This window comes from Epinephelus lanceolatus, chromosome 19 (assembly GCF_041903045.1).
Source record: "Epinephelus lanceolatus isolate andai-2023 chromosome 19, ASM4190304v1, whole genome shotgun sequence".
Taxonomy (NCBI): Eukaryota; Metazoa; Chordata; class Actinopteri; order Perciformes; family Serranidae; genus Epinephelus; species Epinephelus lanceolatus.
In genome coordinates, this window is record NC_135752.1 from 8,871,251 (window position 1) to 8,892,731 (window position 21,481).

The window sequence follows — 21,481 nt, forward strand, 5'->3', positions numbered from 1 at the left end:
TAAAATGCACCCTCTACTTGAAGCTCACCCCTCTCTGCCCTAAGCCCCTCCCACCAGATGACCACAGGCATATGCACACGCTTCACAAAGTAACCCATTTCCCATACATTGATTTATTTCATCTTATTTCATTGTAGGGTTTTACACACTGCATCCACTCAGCCCCTATTTACGCCATTCTCTCTATATTTATCAGACCATGAAACAAGAATTAGCTGCGACCCCACACTCCCTCTGCCTTGCTCCCACCTGCTGTGGACTGCTTCCCTGGGAGGAGTGCAGGCAGCAGCTCGGGAGATGGAACTTTGGCCGGAGGCTGTAGCCATTCCAATTTGGCCAGCCGCCACCCCACCCCCAAAGGGGTCTGGTAGCCAGAGGCAGCATGGTGCCTAACCTGTGTAAAGGCAGCAACAGAAAGTTTGCTGATCCAGCGGGGAGTCTGGGCTGTGCATACTCCTAGACCTGGGGTTTGTGCTTGCTGGATTTGGATTTCTTCAGCTGCTGACAGGAGGTCTGTCTTCAGAGCTGCTGCCTGTGACGTACTGACATATGCAGTATACTTCAATTCAAGGTTGTAGCTAATTACAGCTAGCTAGCTACATAACAGGACTTTACACAGAGATCACGCTCTAGGGCCGCTACTAAGTCCTTTCTTTATGCCTCATTTGAATTTTTACGTAAAACCAGATGATGGTAGCATCATTCCACTCCTTTGTGTGATTTTTAAATAGCATGCCAGCACCACAGAACCAAAAGAGGCAGAACGGGCGCGACAAGTAATGCAGCAGCGTTGGCTCGCTGCATTGGCAGTGCTTTCTTAACAGTAACAGTGGTAACTAGAGCACTCGGAGAGCGCAGACCTCTGCCAAGCAGCTCAGATTTCCCGCCATTTTATGATTTTATCCACTTCGCTTCAACTGATCACCACCAAAATTTTATTATCTGTTCCTTGTCCCAGTATCAACCTTTCTTGAAAATTTCATCAAAATCCATCCAGAACTTTTCAAGTTATTTTGCAGACAAACGCCAGCGAAAACATAACCTCCTTGGCGGAGGTAATTACAATCATTTACCGTCTGTGATATGGTGGCTTATCTCGCCCTCTGCTCAGAGGGTAAGGAGCTCCTGGACCTCATTGTTGTCCCAGTTTACGGACATTTACAGCTGATATTGTTCTTCTTTCAATTAGCTGCTAACTGCTAACAGCTGCTTTTTTGACACACCTGTCCTGCCCATGGTCTGGTCCTGCTGGCTGTCCTGTTTACACAGGCACTGTTCCGGCACTGTCACTACCTCCTGTGGTGGCTTAACTAAAGGTGAGACAACTCTGTCCCCCATAGCGCAATTGTACCTTTCATACAGAGCGACGAGCCAGCATAACTGCAATATTCCCGCCTTGAACAGGCAGTGTAAAAGGGGCTATTCTTTCACCAAAAAGACATACATGCACATCTGCATGTAGAACTGCCAGTAGGAACACCCTCTCTCTGAAATGACCTGTTATTTCCCAAAGTCTCCCAGCACAGTCTAGATTTTCTGAAAACAGAGCCAAGAGAAGGTACAGAAGTCAAGTGTTCTTTCTGTCAACTTGAATAACAATATGTTTAAAGTTTAGTATAAGATTTTTACCCAGTGACACCAAATGAAATGGCCTATACCACCTTTAATTACCATTATTTTTGCAGAATTATGTTTCTGTTTTTAAAATTTGAACACCTATTTAATTGTTTAATTAGTGTTTTAGGTCTGTGCTACAGTATATTTCCACCTTGATTTGATTCTTCAAATATTGTTGCCATTTTAATTTAGTTTCACTTTAATAAATGACCTGAATCAGTTTGAATGATCAGTTTGAGAAGGGATTAAAGACTCAAGTCACCTTTGTGAACATAGTGCTAATGCTGACAATAGGATTTGACAGGTGGGTTGGAGCGTGAAGCTTTCATTTAACTGAATTTCATGAACTAGACTACTAAACCAGGGGTTGCCAGAAACAGAACATTCATGCCTGTGAAGGAACCGCATCACCACTCATATTGCATACCCAATGTGAAATGTTTTGGTATGGATGAACAAGGCCAGGCATATTGCAGAGTGGATTCTATTACAGTATGTAGCACACTGGCACCTCAGTGTGTTTTGCTCGAGCTGGTTGCCAGTATCAGCCTCTGTACAGTGTGTCATTCATAGATACAGTTAAGGACTATGTTCATGAGTGATGCCTAACTAATGTTTTTGTAAGCTATTTCATATCACTTGTGCTGGGTTTACCCAGTGACTTGGTTTCTTGGTTCTCATGTACAGTTTTTCTTTGTGTGATTTATGGGAATCTGATTGGTACAGCTCTATTTCTATCACTATTTCACAGTCATGGTGGAAATTAATGTTCAAGTAGGCAGTGGTGTGAGATGAAAAGCTTTATTTGAAACTTTCTTAATGTTTCTGTTTGGAATACACGTGTGGGTATGAAGAGAACTTAACATGCTTTCACACATGATCAGAACAAAATCTGTTGTGATTTTTTTAGTTCTTAAGAGGCTGTGTTTGATTAAATATCATAGTAGAGGTGTGATATTTGCTCTAGAGAAAGTAGATGATCAGTTGGACAACTTTAATTCTCACGCCTGGAGCTGAAAAAACCCATGGATGTCAGTGATGGCAGGTAGCTACTGTTGGGGGTTGACTGTTATTTATGAAGATGTATATGCTGAAAAAAAAAAAAAAAAAGTTAAAGTGAAATACTGCTTCAGGGGAACTGCTGTGTCACAAACTGTTTCAAATTCCATCTACTAATTTCGTATGTTTCTGAAGTCTGTCGACACCCTTCTTGATTTCTTTTGTAACTGCTGATAAGTGTAATCTAAAATGGAGTGAAGAATATTTGATCCAAACAGGATGGAATTCCAGTTTTTTCCTGCTCTGAATAGTACCAGACCATTAGTGTAAAGATATGAATAAGCAATAAAGATGGAGTGGTAAAACATGGGAATCCTGTCTTGTTTTTCTTTCTCTTTTCTTTACAAGTTATTAAATCATTATAACTAATGAGTGAGGCAGTGGTGAGCCTGGAATTCTCCACTATGATTAAAACAGTTCTCTGAGCACAAGAGAGTCATTTCCACAGGGAAAGAGAACATGTTAATGGAACTTTTTAAAGGCTCTTACATTTCAAGGTCTTGCACCGTATCCACTTTAGTAAGGCAAGACTTGCAGAGATCTACCTAAGTGTTGACGGGCTATGATTGCTGCAGTAACACCCCTGCAGACCTTGCTCACATGCTCTGTCTTTGTCCCAAACAAAAGAGCTTCTGGGCCCACGTTTTTGGAACCTTGTCTGAAATTTTAAAAAAGGATTTGCAGCCCTACACTTTTATAGCCCCATTTGGGATTCCACAGGACCTTACTACTCTGACTGCTGGACAATCCAATATAGTGGCATATGCCTCTCTATTAGCCTGTCGCATAGTTTTGCTTGAATGGAAGTACCCTAACCCTCCATCATCCTCTGTCTGGCTTAAAGACCCAGGGTTTCCTTTATGAAATACTGCACAGGATCCATACTAAAAATGTACGTACGGACAAAAAAATGGTGTCTGCCAAAAAATATTCAACAATTTCTACAATCAGGCTTTCACCTTGCCATCTGCGTAGACAATTTCCCGTCTGTTTCCAGTCTGTTTTTATGGATCACAACTTTTGCATGGGGAGTGGTGTACGCCTCTTTCAGGCCTCGATTTGTGCATACGTAATGTTTATAAATGAGACCCCTGGTATTTTTTCTCAAACTTGAGAAGACCAAATTCACTCTCAGAAGCTCTGAAGACCGTTTCTATAAAGACAGCAATCCTTGATAGTTCATTTTAACACTCCTTCCTGAATAGGAGAGGAGTATCATGTAATTGTACAATATTCCTATTTACTCCCACGCAGTCTTGTTTAAAAGACCCTCTCCCCCTTTTTCCCTTACTTTCTTTTATTTACTTATTCCCCTTTTTTCTGGTGTGCTTTATTTTTTATATGGAATCAATATTGTGTGTTGAACCTGTAGCTTCATGGTCTTTCAAGGTAGGGATGGGAGAAGATCAGTGGGAGGTGGACAGGATGTTTGTTAAAGAAAGAAAAACAGAGGGAGAAGTATTCTTTCAGTTATAATTCTGTATGATTTGCAGTTTTCCTTCAATAAAATACATCATTAAAAAAATCCCCTCTGCTGGGTTCCAGCTTCTTTTATTTGCTTGGTAAAGCATTAGGTGAGAAGCCAAAAATACCATTATTGTTTTGGTAGCAGGATAAAATTTGAGACCTATTGATAATCATACCACTACTGCTACTACAACTAAAAATGTATTAAATTATATAACACAAAACAACATGAAATGCAGACATTAAGCTAAAAAAACGAGAGCAAGCTGCAACCTTCACAGCTAACAAATAAAGTGCCAAAACTGCAGTTCCTCTAATGGCCACCTGAAGCTGACTCCAAAAGTGAGTCAATACCCATAGAGAGCCCTGGGAATGAATCCTACAACTCAGATATGAGTTAGAATATTATGACTCCTTCATCTCGAGGTCAGTGTTTTTTTTTTGTTTTTTTTTTGTTTTTGTTAATGGGTTTTTGGTTAGATGCCTGTAATAAGGTCTGTGGTTAACACAAACTTAAGAAACTTAATTTTTTTCTATGACATAAAATACGTCAGTGAATATCCCACTTGTGAACTTAAAAGCTTCTACGTGTCTGAAAAAAGGTGGTTGCTAATAACTGGCTATACGAGACTACAGAACGTCCTCACACTGAACCAAACACAAACTTAGTTTTGTTATGGTGATGATGCTGGTCATGCAACCGTATTGTTGTTTGTTTATAGCCTAACGTTAGCTTTTACTTCTGGCGATTCCATATAGGCTTCAAAAATCATAAAAGTGGCGTTCATTTGTAAAGATTTCCTTGTTGAACAATAGAGTAAGCTCCATAAACGTTTTATTTGCCACAGAGGAAAAATCCCATTGGGTTTTTGACAAGGGAACCGTAGTGACGCTAACTTCTGCGTCGGCCTTCAGACACAGAGAGACAGCGCGTCACGTTATACTCTGAAAACCACAAGATCAGTTCATCTTCTACTTCCTAGACTACTCACAGTAAAGGAAATTTTGACCAGGGGTGCCAAACTTTGCATGCAACTGTATCTGTCTGTGACAATGTGAAAAAGTCTGCAAGATTTCAAAATAAGACTTCTCCCTAAGCAAGACTTGTACACAAAACAGAACAGAATGAGCTACAGGTAGGGGAAAAGGCTTTCTCTCTCTGTAGGGTCCTTTCCATTATTTGTAAGACATATCATTTACCTTGTTACAATGCAATGTGGATGTCACTTAACCCACTCCATCTACCCATACACTATTGCAGACGAAGTAAAGCCCTCATGTTAACAGCACTCCCCGATGGCCAAGTACAGATATGGATACTGATAATTTAGTTGGTTGAACAGATACAGATACAGATAGTGGTGTACTCGTGCATCTCTACGCGACAGGTCAGAGCCAAGTCTGATACAAGGGGGCTTGGGGGTACCTGAGGTACAGGCATGTCCCACAGATACTCAGATTGGGATCTGGGGAATTTTGTGGCCAGGTCGACACCTTGAGTTCTTTGTCATATAGCTGAACAGTTTTTGTGGTGGGTCATGGTGCATCATCCTGCTGAGGGGGCCACTGCCATCAGGGAATCCCATTGCCATTACTCATATGACACTCGTACTTGTTAAAAGTACATTATCTGTACAAATCCTCCTAAAAAAATATTAAATTGATATTAATTAAATTAATAAACACTTAATCTGTGGTTATGTATGGGGGGTGTCTATATCTGCTTTGAATGGGATCAATAAACTGAAAGTAAAGTGCATCTGGATGATCCACCAACCTCAAAGTTTTCATTGGAACTACTTCACACGATGAGTACTGAGTTGAAATTGTTTTTACTTTGTGTGGACGTGTAACCTGAGGTCACGGTGGGGGTGCAGCAGCCTACATGCTGCAGGGTGACAACAGAGGGAGTCGTGACTTGCAGCCCGGTGCAGTGGTCTCTTTAAGCGCAGGGCGGAGAGCAGATTTCCGATCGTCAACGAAGCGGATTATAGCTTCAGTCCTGCGTCTGCTGCTACATCATCTCAGCTGATCCGGAGAATTCCCTCTGCAGGGAGACAAACAAGCCCTGCCTGTATGCTCAGCACAACACGGCACCATGGATTTCAACGTCAAAAAACTGGCTTCTGGTGCAGGAGTCTTCTTCACTCGGGCTGTGCAGGTAAACTGCAAATCATTTCCTGGACATTCGTGCAGCAGAGCGAGCAGCCTCCGGTAAAATGTAGATTGATTTACCATCAAACTGTTACTGCATCCTGCATGGATAAAAAATAGCTGTGGGCCGTTGTGCGCGATTTATTCAACACTCACAGATCAGATTATGGTGTTTTAAATGACAATGGTAAAGATGAACATCGACATACTGTGTATTCTGATGATCACGGCCAACGGTGTAAGCCGATAAAGGTTTGTCAAGCCTCGAGATCCATTATTGATGGCTGTGATCGAGTCACCCATGTGACATCAGCAGACTCCCTGCTCCCCTCCAAGACACCAACAGGAGTGAGCTTTATGGAACACGCAGCAGAGACGAGACATGAGCTCTTGATGTATAGTAATTATGTTATTCATGTATACCTGTTCCAATTGCTGCCAAATATTATGTATTTGATAAAACTTGACACCGAATCCCAGTCAAATAATTGGAAATCTAACCATTCCCTTTGTATTAAGAACTTCGCATAACCAGTAGAATCAAACCTACCTCCGCTCACAAATCAGTTGGGTTCACAAAAAAATTCGGCATCCACGTGATACACCAAGAAGAATCTCTATGAATTAATTATTAGTTTTTTGTCATTAGTTTCCCTTGGGCTCAAGACAGCACGTCCTTTCAAAATACATCGCCTGAGGTGGGAGTAAACGGTGTAATCGCATATAAACCCTAAAATTTCCCTTAAAGTATGTTATTTTTGTGGACAATTTGTATGCCGAATGCACCTAAACAACCCAACGACCAGTAAACGGCCTTTAATAGTGTTGTATCAAAAATGTATCTCTGCTGATATTCAAGAAAGCTTTAAATTTGGATATTTTAAAAGGGAATTCTTGGCATGGCGCATCTGTCAGCTTCCTTTGAGTAAACGTGGTACTGTTTTGACAGTTTTAAATTCATTGGACAGATCTGGCTGTTGATTTCCTCCCACTCTCTGCATTTGCTTATATAGCCTATATATCTTGTTGCCTTTAGAGAGCAACTTAACAGCAGTTAAATATCTTGGTTCTGCAGACCTCCACTAGTTTGACTTCTTAACTTGCTGCAGTGATAAAAGTGTACTCCAGGGTATGGCGTCAGTCCCAAGGATGTATAAAGAGAACTGGATACAGTGTCAGGGTTGGGGTCCAGTTTATTCCAATGAAAGTTGCCAAAGCCAAAAAAAGCCTGGGGTGTCTTCCAAATTGCATACTGTTTCTTTTTACTTTTAGTAGGTACCGCAGCTGTCCTGGCATGGAGTATGCACACAATTGGGGCATGCTTCATAACGCTATGCCCTGAACTCGATAGTAACATTACATGGGCTATACATTTCTCTGTCATTGTCATTTAATACATATGCCCTTTTGTTGTTGGATATATTTATGATTATTTTGTTTAATTAAACAGTTAATATTACTGTTATTACTAATCGACTGGTCATCAGTCACCTGAATGGGCTGTCATCCATCATTGCGACTTCTGACAGTTGATGTGAGGTATCTTTTGTTGAGCAGAGGATTGTGGGTCAGAATAGCCAGAACAGCATGCTGGCTTGCATACTGCAAAATCCAACTGGACGTAGAACATCCTGGTAACATATATATATATATATATATATATATATATGTGTGTGTGTGTGTGTGTATATGTGCATATGTATGTATATATATATATATATATATATATATATATATAATATATATATATATATATATATATATATAAATTGCTGCATGTTGCCAAAACATTAGCACAAATAAAGCTTATACATATCAACTAATACACTTAGATGCTTGAAGCTCAAGAATTAGTCTCTTCACTTGTTATTGTGTGTACATTCCTTGAAGTGATGTGATACACACTCAGCACCCTGATTTTGTCTCCCAGTTCACAGAGGAGAAGCTGGGCCAGGCTGAGAAGACAGAGCTGGATCCACACTTAGAGAACCTGATCACTCGGGCCGACTGCACCAAGAACTGGACTGAAAAGATCTTGAGACAAACTGAGGTGCTTCTACAGCCCAACCCAAGTGAGAGACGAGAAAAAGACATGTGACCTCCCAACTACATGTTACATCTCCTCATATGGAGTCCCAAAAGAAACAAATACCATTTATGGCTTTCTGATTAGTAAAAAGTGTAATTGAATAAGAAAAATAAAAAAATTGTAAAACACATTTTTTTTTTTAATTTAAATCGATTGTAAAAAAAAAAGAAAAAGAAAAAAAAGCATTTTCCATTTTCATTCAGGGACTCCATAAATATTGTTTGAAACATATGTTTCAAACAAGCAGGAGGCAAACCGTTTTGTCATTTTGAAATCTGTTGGAGAAATATCTGTATAACTTGTTTAAAGGCTGCCCTCTTTGAGCAGATTGAAATAACTTAGATGTCACAGTGTAATTGTGCAATTTTAGCTCAGCAACTCAATTTTTTCACTAAGCGATTTTTTATATCACACTTATAGATTTTCATACTCCTACATTAACCTGTAATAGACTTAGAGAGGATAGAATAGTAGAATGGACTTTGGTAGTAATGTCTAACTCTGTGTATTTTTTTAACCCTCCATGCTCCAGTTGACCACACTGGTAAGTCATTTCCCAGGGTACTGTGTAAGGAAAGATTGTGTGAACTCATTGCACTTGAGCCTCATCAACATGAAACAGTACAGATGATATACAGTGTAGCACATACAGACCTACAGTATGGCTACACGCTGTCATTTCTGTCTGAACATGATAGATTGTGTCACTTCACATGTTGAAATGAGAGTGAATACTGTTATGCACTAAGAGGAGAGCTAGTCTGCTGTACAGTGAATGGACCCACTATGTGTGGATATAAACAAGTGTTTAATTACTAATGACTTCCCAAGCAGAGGGACACCTGCAAGCACTTCTGATGGCGTGATAATTGTTAGAATGGCAGAGGTTTAAGTAATTGCTGTCAGCATGAACAAGATGTTTTTCCATGTTTACAACTTTTTTTTATGTTATAATAACAAGATTTTTTTTGTTAAAAACATAATGAACATCTTGTTTTAACAAGAAACTTGTCATTTATTTGCCTGATACTGATTTTTTTTTTTTTTTTTTTTTTTTTTTTGGTATGCCTCCTCACTGACGATAGCCGTTGCCAGGGTAGAAGACCTAGCATAGCCGTTTTTATAGCTTGCTTAAAAAAAAAATGTTATCACACCAATAAAATCTCCAGGTAGCTATTCCTAGCTATTTTACTTGTTCATCTAAGATGTAGGCAATAGAACATTTTCAATAAATTATAAACATATACATTTTTTTAAATAAAGTAATAATTCATGTTAATTCCAGAGGTCAATGGCAAGAAAAGAAAGGCAACAATAAATATCTTAATTGTGTTGTATTTCCATTATATGGTTATTTGAAGACGCTTAATAAAATGTTGAAATTAGTAATGTAACAGTAGGCCTATGCATTGTTCTCTAATTTTAGCTTGGTATTTTTCATCAAATTGTTTTGAGAGCCCTTCTGAGAGAGAAGGGCAAGAAAAAATAATGTTGAGATGCTAAATACTTTTTGTTTCATGTAAGAATCTCAGATGTGTTGTTGTATTTTCATTATGGTTATATTTAAAGACATCACTTATCTTATTTAATTTCTCTGTTTTTATATCAAAATATAATGGAGTCATCAATTCTGTGCTTGATGTTTCTTTACTTTTTCTTCTGTATATTGTAGTCAGGGGGGTTAATGTTTATAGAATTGTAATAAAAACTTAAGCATTGGGATGATTCAGTAAATTGTTCCAGGATGAAAATTTTCAGAAAGTGTCCCACTTTAACAATTCTCACCCTACTCTGAATCAAACAGGCACAACCATGTTTTCCACATTGTGTGTACACTTTCACAGTTGTCTCTTTATGACCTGTTATCCAGGTGCTCGAATAGAGGAGTTCATCTATGACAAGCTGGATAAGAAGCTCCCTTCCAGGACGACTAATGCAGAGCTGCTGGGACAGTACATGCTGGAAGCTGCCAATGAGTTTGGTTCAGGGACGCCATATGGTTAGTGGTGCTGTTACTGAAACTGATAATGTTACATCAGACAGTTTTGATCTCATGAAGTACTTTAGGGCTTGGGATGCTTTCCTGAAGCAGCTTTCTTTCTATTAGCAACAGTCATGAACTAGTTGATAGATCGGTCTGTGACCTAAAACTCACATACCAAAAAGCAGCTATGAACTGCAGGGTGAACATCAGTCTGTACATTAAAGTTCAGTGTTGCAGGACTGAATTCTTTAAAGGTAGAATCATAAAGATTTTTATTACACTGAACAAAAATATAAACGCAACACTTTTGTTTTTGCTCCCATTTTTCATGAGCTGAACTCAAAGATCTAAAACATTTTCTATATACACAAAAGACCATTTCTCACAAATATTGTTCACAAATCTGTCTAAATCTGTGTTAGTGAGCACTTCTCCTTTGGCGAGATAATCCATCCCACCTCACAGGTGTGGCATATCAAGATGCTGATTAGACAGCATGAATATTGCACAGGTGTGCCTTAGGCTGGCCACAATAAAAGGCCACTCTGAAATGTTCAGTTTTATCACACAGCACAATGCCACAGATGTCGCAAGTTTTGAGGGAGCGTGCAATTGGCATGCTGACTGCAGGAATGTCCACCAGAGCTGTTGCCCGTAAATTGAATGTTCATTTCTCTACCATAAGCCGTCTCCAAAGGCGTTTCAGACAGTTTGACAGTACATCCAACCGGCCTCACAACCGCAGACCACGTGTAACCACACCAGCCCAGGACCTCCACATCCAGCATGTTCACCTCCAAGATCGTCTGAGACCAGCCACCCAGACAGCTGCTGCAACAATCGGTTTGCATAACCAAAGAATTTCTGCACAAACTGTAAGAAACCATCTCAGGGAAGCTCATCTGCATGCTCGTCGTCCTCATCGGGGTCTCGACCTGACTGCAGTTCGTCGTCGTAGCCGATTTGAGTGGGCAAATGCTTACATCCGATGGCATCTGGCACATTGGAGAGGTGTTCTCTTCACAGATGAATCCCGGTTTTCACTGTCCAGGGCAGCGGTTTGCTGCTGTCAACGTTGTGGATTGAGTGGCCCATGGTGGCGGTGGGGTTATGGTATGTGCAGGCGTTTGTTATGGACAACGAACACAGGTGCATTTTATTGATAGCATTTTGAATGCACAGAGATACCGTGACGAGATCCTCAGGCCCATTGTTGTGCCATTCATCCACGACCATCACCTCATGTTGCAGCATGATAATGCACGGCCCCATGTTGCAAGGATCTGTACACAATTCCTGGAAGCTGAAAACATCCCAGTTCTTGCATGGCCAGCATACTCACCGGACATGTCACCCACTGAGCATGTTTGGGATGCTCTGGATCGGCGTATACGACAACGTGTTCCAGTTCCTGCCAATATCCAGCAACTTCGCACAGCCATTGAAGAGGAGTGGACCAGCATTCCACAGGCCACAATCAACAACTTGATCAACTCTATGCAAAGGAGATGTGTTGCACTGCGTGAGGCCAATGGTGGTCACACCAGATATTGACTGGTTTTCTGACCCCCCCAGACCCCACCAGTAAAGCAAAACTGCACATTTCAGAGTAGCCTTTTATTGTGGCCAGCCTAAGGCACACCTGTGCAATATTCATGCTGTTTAATCAGCATCTTGATATGCCACACCTGTGAGGTGGGATGGATTATCTTGCCAAAGGAGAAGTGCTCACTAACACAGATTTAGACAGATTTGTGAACAATATTTGTGAGAAATGGTCGTTGGTGTATATAGAAAATGTTTTAGATCTTTGAGTTCAGCTCATGAAAAATGGGAGCAAAAACAAAAGTGTTGTGTTTATATTTTTGTTCAGTGTATTTCATACCCCATTTTGATGCAGGGAAAACAATGGCGGTCGAGTTACTGAGCTCAAATACACCCCCACCCCCTCACACAAACACACACATACTCACATCTAGGTCTAAATGCTCACACACTGCTGCATAACTCATTGCACAAGGTCTAGTCTCCATGTTTTCCTGACACAGAAAATATCCAGGACTATGGAGTCCAAATAGGGACAAAAGATATGGAGCTGTATATGACTGTATCTGAATGTGTAAAGACATTTTGATCAAATAAATTCAAATGTTTATATATGTAGAAAAAAATGGAACAAATAGATTACATTTTGGCATCCGTAAAGATATCTGTAGCTGTGTGTGACATTTTGTGAACAGATAAAAAAGCTTTGCAATGCATAAACAAGATTTGCACAGAGGTTTAAGGCCATTGCACACATTTTTTGAGTTTTATTGCATCCGACAAAAACCTTTACAGAGATGTTATACAAAGACGCAGTGAAGAAAATATGGTATAACCTGCAGGACTCTGGACAAACTTTGGTCAACAAATTGATTCCCCTCCCGTGCTTGTGTACTGGGACTAGGACAGTAGTCCCATTTAATGGTCCAGTGGAGCTATAACCTTAGCTTGACTTAACTATGCATGTAAGCGTACTGACAGATATGCTGTTAGGTTTGTCTTAAAAAATGCTCAGCTTCCAGAATAGCATAAATGTGATTTTTTTTTTTTTTTTTTTTTTACTTTTCAAGCATGATGTCTGAATGTCTATAAAGCATGCTTGCAGTTGTCCAGCATATGAGTCCCCAATTTATCTGTAGCATTAGCCTTCTTAAGCATTAGTCTACAGTTAGCATTAGCAGTCCACTGACCCTCCCTCCTCCTCAGTTACACCATTTTTACCATAGCTTCACTTGTAATCTGAAGTTTCAGCTGTTACCAGTAGCCAGCTATTTCAGTTATTCTGGACAATCAAACTAGTCAATTTTTCAGTCCAATTTTACATATTATGTTATAAATGTGTGCATGTGTGTATTTTTAGGCAGTACCCTTATCACAGTGGGAGAGTACCAGAAAAGATTGGGGGGAGCTGAGCGCGAGCTCCTCCAAACCTCAGCTGCCACCTTCCTCACTCCGCTACGCAACTTCCTGGAAGGAGACTGGAGGACTATATCAGTAAGACTAACTGACTGACAGTTTTATTCTCTTAAGGGTTGTACACATGATGCATTTTTTGCATCCTCAACTTCATAGGTTTCAATGTGGACGTGCGGCAGGTATGCTCAAACACCAGGCTCACACGTTCCCAAGCGTCTGTTTTTCAGGACGCAACAGCGGCACCCTGATAAACAGAGTTCATCTTTTGGGGGCCATACAAATGCTGCGTCTTTAACTGCTGGAAAAATGAAAAATGGGGCGCCGTGCGCAACTATTGTGCCTACTTTGTGCCAGCTTTCAGGATGCAGAGACAGGTTGCGTCTTAAATTGCTAAGCAACCATAACAAGCAGAGCACAGTATCCTAGCCTATTTAACAGAAATCCTTAGTGCAGAGCTGATCTTCTTCAAGACACTGTTTTGGGCCTAAGATATTGTCCGTCACACAGTATGTATGTAGACATGTAGCCCTGCACTAAAATGATCAACTTCTTTATATTTACCACAGACTGGTATTTACGCAGAGCCCTTGAATAGATGTTCTATTCTATGGCTCTGTATTTCCGGACGAGGGGAAAGATATTTCTGGGCCGTGATTGGTTGTTTCCCATCACATGACATACAGTGCATGCTGCTGCATTTCAAAAGCTGAATGCTGTTTATCGCAGGACGCAGCTATTGTGCACTGAAAATAGGTGCTCGGGAACGCATGCGTGTTGCAACGGCATCACTCTGGCATTTGAGTGCACCTGCAATGCATCTACACTGAAAACAATGGATTTGAGGGTACAAAAAAGGCAGCATGTGCACAGCCCCTTGGAACACTTCTACTCACTACTACACTGGAAGTCCTCAGTGCTTAAACACATTCTGTTTGTATGAATACCCCCAAGTTGTAGGAGTAGTATATTGCCATGGACACATAGATGGACGTAACCACCATTGTGAAGCCTCATATTCAGCTTTCTTTTGTCGTCGCCATCTTGGATTTTTGGTGCCAGAAGTGATTAAAATTGAACAAAATGGTGGGGATAACGCTAACTGCTATCTTGGTTAGCATGGTGCATTTGCAGCTATGGTTAACTGTGATAATGCTAATTTTTGCTAGTAAAAACTAACAGGCTTAAAACTGTTAAAACAAAATGTACTTTCAAGAGAAACTGAACATCAGACTCATCAGAGGGTCTCTTAGTATGACCAAACACTGAACAAGACTTTTTTTAGATGACCAAAATGTTGCAAATAACTTGAATGAACTGAAAACACAATGAAATAGTGACAGCTACAGCTACACCTATACTCTTTTAATCTGGGGTTACCCCAGATAACCTCCGGCTGTGGCTCAGAGGTAGAGCGGGTAGTCCACCAATCGGAAGATCATTGGTTTGATCCCCAGCTCCTCCAGTCTGCATGCCAAAGCATCCTTGAGCAAGATACTGAAGCCTAAATTGCTCCTGATGGCTGTTCCATCGGTGTGTGAGTGACTTAAAAAAAAAACTGAGTAGCAGTTGTATGGTAGTCTCGGCCACCAGTGTATGAATGTGTGTGTGAATGGGTGAATGTGACTCGTTATGTAAAAAGCGCTTTTACCATTTACCGTGGTTACACTACCCAACTAATGTTTGTTAATTATGCATAAGTATAGGCCTTCATAACATGTACACATATTAGTTAAACCCCCTGCATACAATTGTCATAAATGTTGAAACCAAAACTGTTTTTTTGTACAAGGCTGTAAACGTTCATTTCATTTTAACATGGGGTTTATGGACATTGACTGAATCCAAGAGCATGGAATCAGAGGAACTGCAGTTTTTGGCAATTTTGCACTGGTTTTATTTTTCAGCCCCAGAGGTTGCCGCTTTATAGGCACTCATCAACACTTGTGCACTAAAACTGATTTTGCCAATTTCTATAGAATTTCTTCTTAAACAGAGCTGGTTGCTTCACTGTACTGTTAGCTGAATAAAAAACCTAGTGTTGCAGGGTTTGTTCTCTGCAGCAGATGCCTGGTTTCTGATTTGATGACTCCTGTCCTCTGCAGAAAGAGAGACGACTTCTGGAGAATCGACGGCTGGATCTTGACATCTGCAAAGCCCGCCTGAAAAAAGCCAAGCAGGCAGAAGCCAAAGCAGCGGTGAGTTCAAAACTTCACACTGTTACTGTTGTTTTTTGGCTGCTGTTCTTCTTCCTTTTCCTGTCTTCTGTAATATCACTTGAATCACAGTAAACATGAGACCCACAGCAACCAAACTGCAGAGAGTCAAAACTCTTTAGGCAACAGTGATCCCACTGAATCTGCAGGTGGTGGTACTATAACATCCACTTTTACTATTTAATCTATAACTTCTTAAAGTAGTAGTAATTTCTTTTGGCATCTAAGGGGCAGCGGGAAAAGCTGTGAACACAACACTGACATTTTATCTCCCAGCCCAGAAGAAAATATTAGCAGTGAATGTTTCTGCAAACACGTTACATTAGTGTGTTTCATATGTGTCATATCAACACTTATGCAGTTACATAATATATAAGCTGACTTTGTCATCTTAAGGTTCGAGGGGATGGTGGACGGTGTGTCACATAGGCAAGATGCCTGTCAAGCTGCAGACCACTGTTCAAGACCAACAAACAAAACAACTTGTGTTTGAACAAGTCATCGCTGTATTTCCAGCGGCATTTTAGCCACCATATGTGGGTGTTTAGCAGCAACCCATAGCTGTTTTTCGAATGGGGATTGTGCTCCACAAGCAGGTATTTTAAAACAAAACATGATTTTTTTCAAAACTATAATCAAGTGGGTTTGTGCGTAAACCAAACCACATGCATTGTTGAAAATTATAGTGTCAATACATCAGCTACATAATAACATGAAAATATAATGCATAGTGGCCAAAAAAGGATGAATCCAGCTTTAAAGATGACAAAGGATGATTGCAGTGAGACAAGCGGGCCTCACAGCTTGTACATTTTATGTTAAATAATTAACACAGTTGGTGTGTTGCATCTTGGGCCAGCTGTTCTCTACCATATCTGTACATAATAAGACTAAAAAAGTTCAAAGAAGGGCAGAACAGCAATATCACATATGATATGGAATAGCAAGAAGCAAACAACTCTGACATAGCTACTAACAGATGGATTTTTATGTCAGGTGATAAGGTCTTGGTTTCTTTAACTTTTGCAGTCATTTTGTTCCTCTTGTGTTACACTGAGTTGGTTGCTCCTTCAGATGGCATGGCTGCACTGACTACCTGCCCCTTAACATTTAATTTAAAAGCTTCTCAGATGCTCTGCTGGCTGCCATACATCAGTGATTCTACCTGCCGTGCCTCTTGCATCTATCTCCACCTCAGTAAGATAAGCTTTTTAATGCTGACTACAAGATGCTTTGTGTGAAGCCATCACAACTTGTTGCCACAGAAAAGTCATAGCAACACTCATTCATTAAAGTTTCATTGAAAGGCTGGTAGCATACTCTGCTGAAATTCCATTGGTCACAATGACACAATCAGCAAACATAAAAAAAAATCAAGCATGATTAAAACAAAAGAGACCAGGGGCCTTCATCAAGAAACTGGCTCTCTTTTGGTTAACTGGCTTCACTTAGCCAAACACTGTTGGTCCTGGATAACTGGTATCATGAAGCTGATAATCACCCGACTCTGGGGTTTCCACCTTTGTGTCTGAAAGAGGCAGAGTTGTTACATGACCACAACCATGACTGGAGTATCTAATATGACACACTGGGCAGTGATATCAGCAGGGATATTAGGTTACTGTAGCACACATAACATTCAGCAATGCAAAAGTTTATACAATATAATAAGAATAGGAAGATGAAGTATGGAATAAGTAGTATGGACTTTTTAAATTGGGTCTGCATTGTTTGACATCATGTTCATGGGTCAAAAATCAGTGTGAATCATATTACCCATAGAAGAAGAAAAGTCAGCATATTCTTGGCAAAACACCAAAGTTAAACAACATCTTTACTTACTGAAATACTAAGAGTTTGACCTTCAAAAACTCAACTATTGTGCCTCATCAATCTCTATCTATCTGTAATATGAATTCCTGGATATTAAATGTTTATCTGCAGTCTTCTGTAGTGGTCCCAGTAATATTTGTTCTTTGAAGCCCCTTTCCCACTTGACAAAAAAAACACACTAACATCCACTAACATCTTGTTTTGTCTTTAGTGGGAAAGGTTATAATCAGCATCTACTCCCGGGACAAATGACTCTGGGGTGGTCAAGAGTATTTTATCAACTCCAGCTCCAATATAAAAAAAAGAAGTAACCACTGCAACATTTTCACTGACTGCCATGCTGCTGTCCATGTTATGTGTAACCACCTTTTCCGGCATGTTCGTAACATTGAATATGACACATCAGTAAAACAACAGAAAAGCATACCTGCCAACACGACTCAGACAAAATAAGGCTTTCATCCAGGAGACCGCATCCAAAAGACACTTTTGGAAACCAAAAGTCAGTACTGTTTTAACTTAATGTTGTGTAAGGCACGTCCGTGCAACGTGTGAATCACTCACATGATGTATTTACTCCATGTTATGTGCTTATTTTAACCAAAAAACATGCTCCTTTTTATAAGTCTAACCAAATAGTTTTACTGCCTAAACCTAACTGCGACCGTTTGACAACCTTAACCACGTTTTACAAGTTTCACTCAGGAGACAGCCATGTGTCACATACAGCCATCAGAGGGTGCCTACAGCATCGGTAGCACACACTGAAGGTGCAAGAAAGTGTCGATATTTGACAACCTGGGATGAGAACCTGTTGAAAAACACTATAAGTGTACTGACATAGTATATCACAAGATATGGTTCAGCTACTGTATGTTTGAAATAAATAATTAAGGATTATCTGCGTCTCATAAAGCCTGCTGAGGACACATTGTTTCCTGTGGACATTCTTTTAAAGCTTAAAAACTCACCATTTGAAGTACAGTGCAACCAAGGCTTACACTTTGGTGCAGTATTTCAAGCCAGTCTGAGTCACACCCAGACTTCCTGTGTTTAAAAGTTTTTTGGATCCTTCTTTCATCTCATCTTTCTCTCTTACATCAATGCAGTGGTGTAAATTCATCACTCACTCACTAAGTCAAGGACAGATTTTTTTTTTACAGGGCTGGCCATGTCCAGCCAAAAATGAATACCAAAATTTGTCATCACTGACATATTTTGATCTAATCTTGTATACTTAACATGTTATGGAGCATTTGCATTTAGGTTAAAAGTGAGCCAGTTTGGGGCGACCTCTAGCTCACCTGGTAGAGTGTGCACCCCATATATGCTGAGTCTTCTGCAGTGGATGGATTTGATTTCCTTTCCTGTCTACCTTAGCAGCCCTATCAATAAAGGCAAAAAATGGCCAAAAATACTCCTAAAGCCAGCTTTGTATAATCACACAGTCTGAGCAAAGCCTAAAGATAGCTGAATAACATTACAATCAGGCTTGTGCTCAATGCAAGGTTGGGACGTTCAGAGCCAGCAGGAGGCGACAACTGGACAGTACTGAGCCTGGTTCACATTGATCACATGAGCCTGTGAGCTGTGTTCAGGAAAAAAAATAAATTGATAAAAAAATCTATATAAAAATCTCCCTCACCCCTACTTGGTGGGGGTGGTGTGTGTCTTCCTCAAGCTCGGGTCCTCTACCAGAGGCCTGGGAATTTAAGGGTTCTGTGCAGCATCTGTACATATATACACGTATATACACTGAACAAAAATATAAACACAACACTTTTGTTTTTGTTCCCATTTTTCAAAGATCTAAAACATTTTCTATACACACAAAATACTATTTCTCACAAATATTGTGTTAGTGAGCACTTCTCCTTTGTCGAGATAATCCATCCCACCTCACAGGTGTGGCATATCAAGATGCTGATTAGACAGCATGGATATTGTACAGGTGTGCCTTAGGCTGGCCACAATAAAAGGCCACTCTGAAATGTGTGCAGTTTTGCTTTATTGGGGGGATCTGGGGGGTCAGAAAACCAGTCAGTATCTGGTGTGACCACCATTTGCCTCACGCAGTGCAACACATCTCCTTCGCATAGAGTTGATCAGGTTGTTGATTGTGGCCTGTGGAATGTTGGTCAGATTTAGACAGATTTGTGAACAATATTGGTGAGAAATGGTGTTGTTTTGTTGTTTTAGATCTTTGAGTTTAGCTCATGAAAAATGGGAGCAAAAACAAAAGTGTTGCATTTATATATATATATATATACATATATATATATATATATATATATATATATGTGACCAAAATATAGAGAACCCTAAACAAGCTAATAAAAACTTAATCTAATGGTTACAACACCACAACAAAAGAGGGAGCAGATCCATCAACATAAGAATGTAATTTGACTCCCAACTATTTTTAGCTGTAACAGCAATCAATGAATTATTTACAGTCATAAATAATTTCAAGCACTCTGATATCACACACCACCACCACCACCACCAGCTATCTGCACTACACTTACTTCTGCTTTGGACTTGTTGTTAATGATCTGCACCTGTGCTGCTTCTGATCTGTTGTGCTTTCTGCTGGTATAATCCTGGCTAACTTTTATTGTTTTTCTGCTAATCAATTGTAACTGCATGACTGTGCCAATATGTGTTTCCTCCTCCCTGCTCTTGTTTTTAGGCTGCACCTGATTTTCAGGAGACAAGGCCTCGAAATTATGTTCTTTCTGCCAGTGCATCAGCGGTAAGAGTCCCGAGTAAAAGGAGTGGCACACATGCAGGGTCTATTTCACTGAGCAGGGGCTAGGCTAACACGTTAATAGTCATAGAGCACTGGGACACTTGGTGGAGCCTTAGCACAGACACCAATAGACCAACAAAATGTTAATGCCAGACTACATAGCTGTTCGGAAAAAAATAACAGAGAAATGAAAAGTTGGGTTTATGAGCAAAAAAAAATAAATGAATTAAAAGCTGCAAAACTCGGCACACTTTGCTGCTTCAGCCTCACTTGGTTTGAAGATTAGTTTTAATGTCAAATACATTTGTGGAAATATATTGTTAAATGTTTTAACATTTACAACTACAATACCAATACCGTAAACCTAGAAACCATTTACAGCAATACACCAGTTGCACTGTTAATGTTGCCCACCTCTGTTTTCTGTATAATTAAGCAATATGGTATGGCAGCTATTAAACAACACTGCAAGATGGACACATTATAAATTTTGAATGATTCATTGTTTGAAAGTAAATGCAAGTAAAGGGCTGCATTTCTAACACTTGAATGAGTTAGGCATGTCAGACTGTTGCATGACCTTTGCAACATAAATATGATACCTCTGATGAAAGCATGTTTGTGCATGTTTAACTTCTGTTATTGTTGTTTAAACCCCCTGAATGTTCTTACTTTCTTCTTTATTTGATATACAAACGCTGTGAGAAATGCTTTGTCTTTTCAATGTACGAGCTACATGTAAGAGCTACATATAGCACAAGAGCTCCACACTGGTATATAATGATGTGTCTCTGATAAACTCTGACAAGTTTACAGTTGCCCTGGTTATAAGAGAGCACAACCCCTGTTCCAAAAAAGATAAGACACTGTGTAAAATGTAAATAAAAGCAGAGTGCAATGATTTGCAATTCCTGTTCAAAGGATAACTTCAACATTTTTCAACATGGACCCTATTTTCCCACAAATTGGTCAAAAAGACTGGTGAACAGCAATTTTTTTTTAATTGGTCCAGTAGTGAGCGTGTTGGCAGCGGCCGGCGGCCATGCAACAGGCTATAACGGAAGCACGTGGGGCAACTAAACACTGTCACTGTATGTCCATTAAAAGTGGTTATTTTCACCACAGACAGGCTCAGATTGATATTATAAGTGTCTGAGGTGTCTCTTTACCTTTCACGTGATGCATTCTGTTTGTTATTGCCTCTTTAAGCAGAAGTCTCTTTCTGAAACATCACCAGATGTCACTTGTTGCAGGAACACAACAGTGGAAACATAAGTGAGATTTGGAGAGAGTATAATAACTCAAGTAGTTTTTGGAATTTGAATTGTCAATATTATGGATGATTATTATTT

General features: G+C 39.9%; 1 protein-coding gene across 6 annotated transcripts in view; it reads left to right on the forward strand.

The window, feature by feature from the left end:
* Positions 1 to 6,084: 6,084 nt before the first annotated feature.
* Positions 6,085 to 21,481, forward strand: part of LOC117269682 (endophilin-B2-like) — a 38,578-nt gene continuing 23,181 nt past the window's right edge. Inside the window, exons 1-6 of one of the 6 annotated variants that reach the window (XM_078162394.1) lie at positions 6,085 to 6,357; positions 8,228 to 8,369; positions 10,257 to 10,385; positions 13,276 to 13,409; positions 15,434 to 15,526; positions 20,070 to 20,132. In XM_078162394.1, coding sequence (XP_078018520.1) covers positions 6,220 to 6,357; positions 8,228 to 8,369; positions 10,257 to 10,385; positions 13,276 to 13,409; positions 15,434 to 15,526; positions 20,070 to 20,132 — 699 coding nt within the window. In that variant the 5' untranslated portion in view covers positions 6,085 to 6,219. The remainder of the gene's footprint in view (positions 6,358 to 8,227; positions 8,370 to 10,256; positions 10,386 to 13,275; positions 13,410 to 15,433; positions 15,527 to 20,069; positions 20,133 to 21,481) is intronic. The other 5 variants (XM_033646904.2, XM_078162395.1, XM_033646905.2 and 2 more) reach the window with 5 other exon arrangements.